General features: G+C 45.8%; 1 protein-coding gene across 1 annotated transcript; it reads left to right on the top strand.

Moving 5' to 3' along the window:
• Positions 1 to 955: 955 nt before the first annotated feature.
• On the top strand, positions 956 to 2008 carry PPTG_18829 (hypothetical protein; the record flags this gene model as incomplete). Its single annotated transcript, XM_008916930.1, has 3 exons — positions 956 to 1374; positions 1473 to 1542; positions 1649 to 2008. 3 exons carry the CDS (start codon positions 956 to 958, stop codon positions 2006 to 2008), a joined length of 849 nt encoding a protein of 282 aa, XP_008915178.1.
• Positions 2009 to 2186: the final 178 nt, after the last annotated feature.

Here is a 2186-nt window from a genome sequence, read left to right on the forward strand (position 1 = left end):
GAACTACAAGGATTTGCAGAAGATTTGCTGTAGTACCGTAGTTTATGAAAGGGGACAAAATGCCCCATTTGATGGCCTAACGACTTGACCTTCTATACTATAATATAGCTAGGTCAAAAGTACCCGTTTGCGAAAGGGTTAAGATGGAGACAAGGAAGTGCAACTGCAAATATAGAATTCTCCTAAAAGCCACAATCAATTATAAAATCCTATTGTATTACCGTAGCATTTCTTCTACCATGTAGTCGACCACTTCAGTGCTCGAACTATATACGGGAGGGGGGGGGGGTAAACTATGAATTCGCTAAATTTTATTCGTCCGACTAAACAAGTCAGCTGGTGTTGGAAGAGAATGAGTAAGTGGACGTGAAAATGAATTTCGAGATAAGTAGCAAAATAGCAATGCTGTAAGATAATGAGATTTATTCGCCCCAGGCGACAATGCACATGAGATTGGCAAAAGATTTATCGTCACGATAGGTGTCAATTTATACACATGCTTCTTCTATATAGTTAAATCTTCTACAATTGCTATAATTTGTTGCTCAGAGTATATGCGTAAGTTTGGGAAGTGTCTCAATAATTCAGCAGGTTACAAAATATAGATGAAGGACAATCACTAGAATTTAAAGTGTATGCATCCCCACCGTGACAGCCTTACCTTTAATTGGAATTAAAAAAAAATACATACACACCCGTAGTAGCTACTTCCTACGGTTGATAATGATCACCGAAAAAAAAACGTTTAAACCAATGATTTCGTTTCTACACTGAATTAGACACTACGGATTGGTTTAAAAAGGAAGCCCAATGACTCCGCTTTCCAACGCCACCCGTTTCATAGCAAACAGAGCCCTACAGCCGCCGCTACGTCATTTTACAAACCGCTAGTTCCGGATTTACGCCGCAGTGACACCCGCTACGCCCGAACTACCTCGACTCTCCTAGCCAAAGCATGACCAAGCCAAACCTTAGTGACCTAGAGCGGAAAGTAGCCATCGATGAGCTTCTACGAATCAACAACATCGGTACACTGCCTCGGGGAGCATACCCAAAGGTTGCAACTGGTATGGGGCGCGACCCGACCACTATTAGCGCTATCTGGAAGCGGTACGCTGTCACAGTTGGCGCAGCCGTCCTAGGAGGTGAATGGATAAGCAAGATTAAGAAGAACAGCGGAAGAAAGCGAAAAAATCGAGACGAAGTGCGCGAGAAGCTGGCTTCTGTCTATATCGAAGACAATACTGTTGAAAGGCGGGCTGCGGTCAATGCCGGACTCTCCCGCTACATGGTGCGGCAGGCAGTGAAGGAAGGCGTCCTTGCACGCCGGACGACGTTCGTCAAGTCAGCATTGACGCCAAACAACAAGCTAAGGTGCGTCGAGCATACCCTCTCTTTTGTCGATAATTGGACGCTGCAGTTTGAACCCATGTATGGCATGGTACATGTTGATGAGAAGTGGTTTTATGCAGACCGAGACAAGCGTTTGTACCTTGTTTTAGAAGGCGAAAAGCTTCCTTCCCGGGTGTGAAAGAGCAAGCGGTTCATCCCTAAAACCGTGTTTTTGGCTGCATTAGCGCGTCCACGGTAAACTCACTATTTTATTTTATTTTAAAAATAATAACCTTCATTTTTTATTTTTGGTTAGGTACGACTCTCACCGGAAACAGGAATGGGATGGGTTGGCAAGGTCGGAATCTGGTCTTTTACAGAGACTTATGAAGCCAAACGACGAAGCAAAAACAGAGACAAAGGAGCGCTTTGTACCCGCAATATCGACTCTGTCGACCGTGACGTGTACAGGGACTACTTGCTCGAGAAAGTTTTTCCTGCAATCAAAGCCAAATGGCCCAGGAAGGACCGCCACCAAATTTTCTTCGTACAACAAGATAATGCCAAGCCGCATGCGCTACATCGGACCCAGCCATCCTCCCCGCTGGAACAGAAGGTGGATGGAACATCAGACTGTTCTGTCAAGCGCCGAATTCGCCAGATCTCAATGCGCTAGACCTGGGCGTCTTCAACTCGATGCAGTGCATTCAGCACCACATCCCCAGGAAGGACAACAAGGCCCTCATTGACACGGTTGAATCGGCATTTCAGCAGCTGAAACCCCACACGGTGAATGATATCTTCTTCACGCTGCAGGCGTGCATGCTTTGTATCCTACAAAACGAGGGGGGGGG

This window comes from Phytophthora parasitica, assembly GCF_000247585.1.
Source record: "Phytophthora parasitica INRA-310 unplaced genomic scaffold supercont2.91, whole genome shotgun sequence".
NCBI classification, from domain to species: Eukaryota; Oomycota; class Peronosporomycetes; order Peronosporales; family Peronosporaceae; genus Phytophthora; species Phytophthora nicotianae.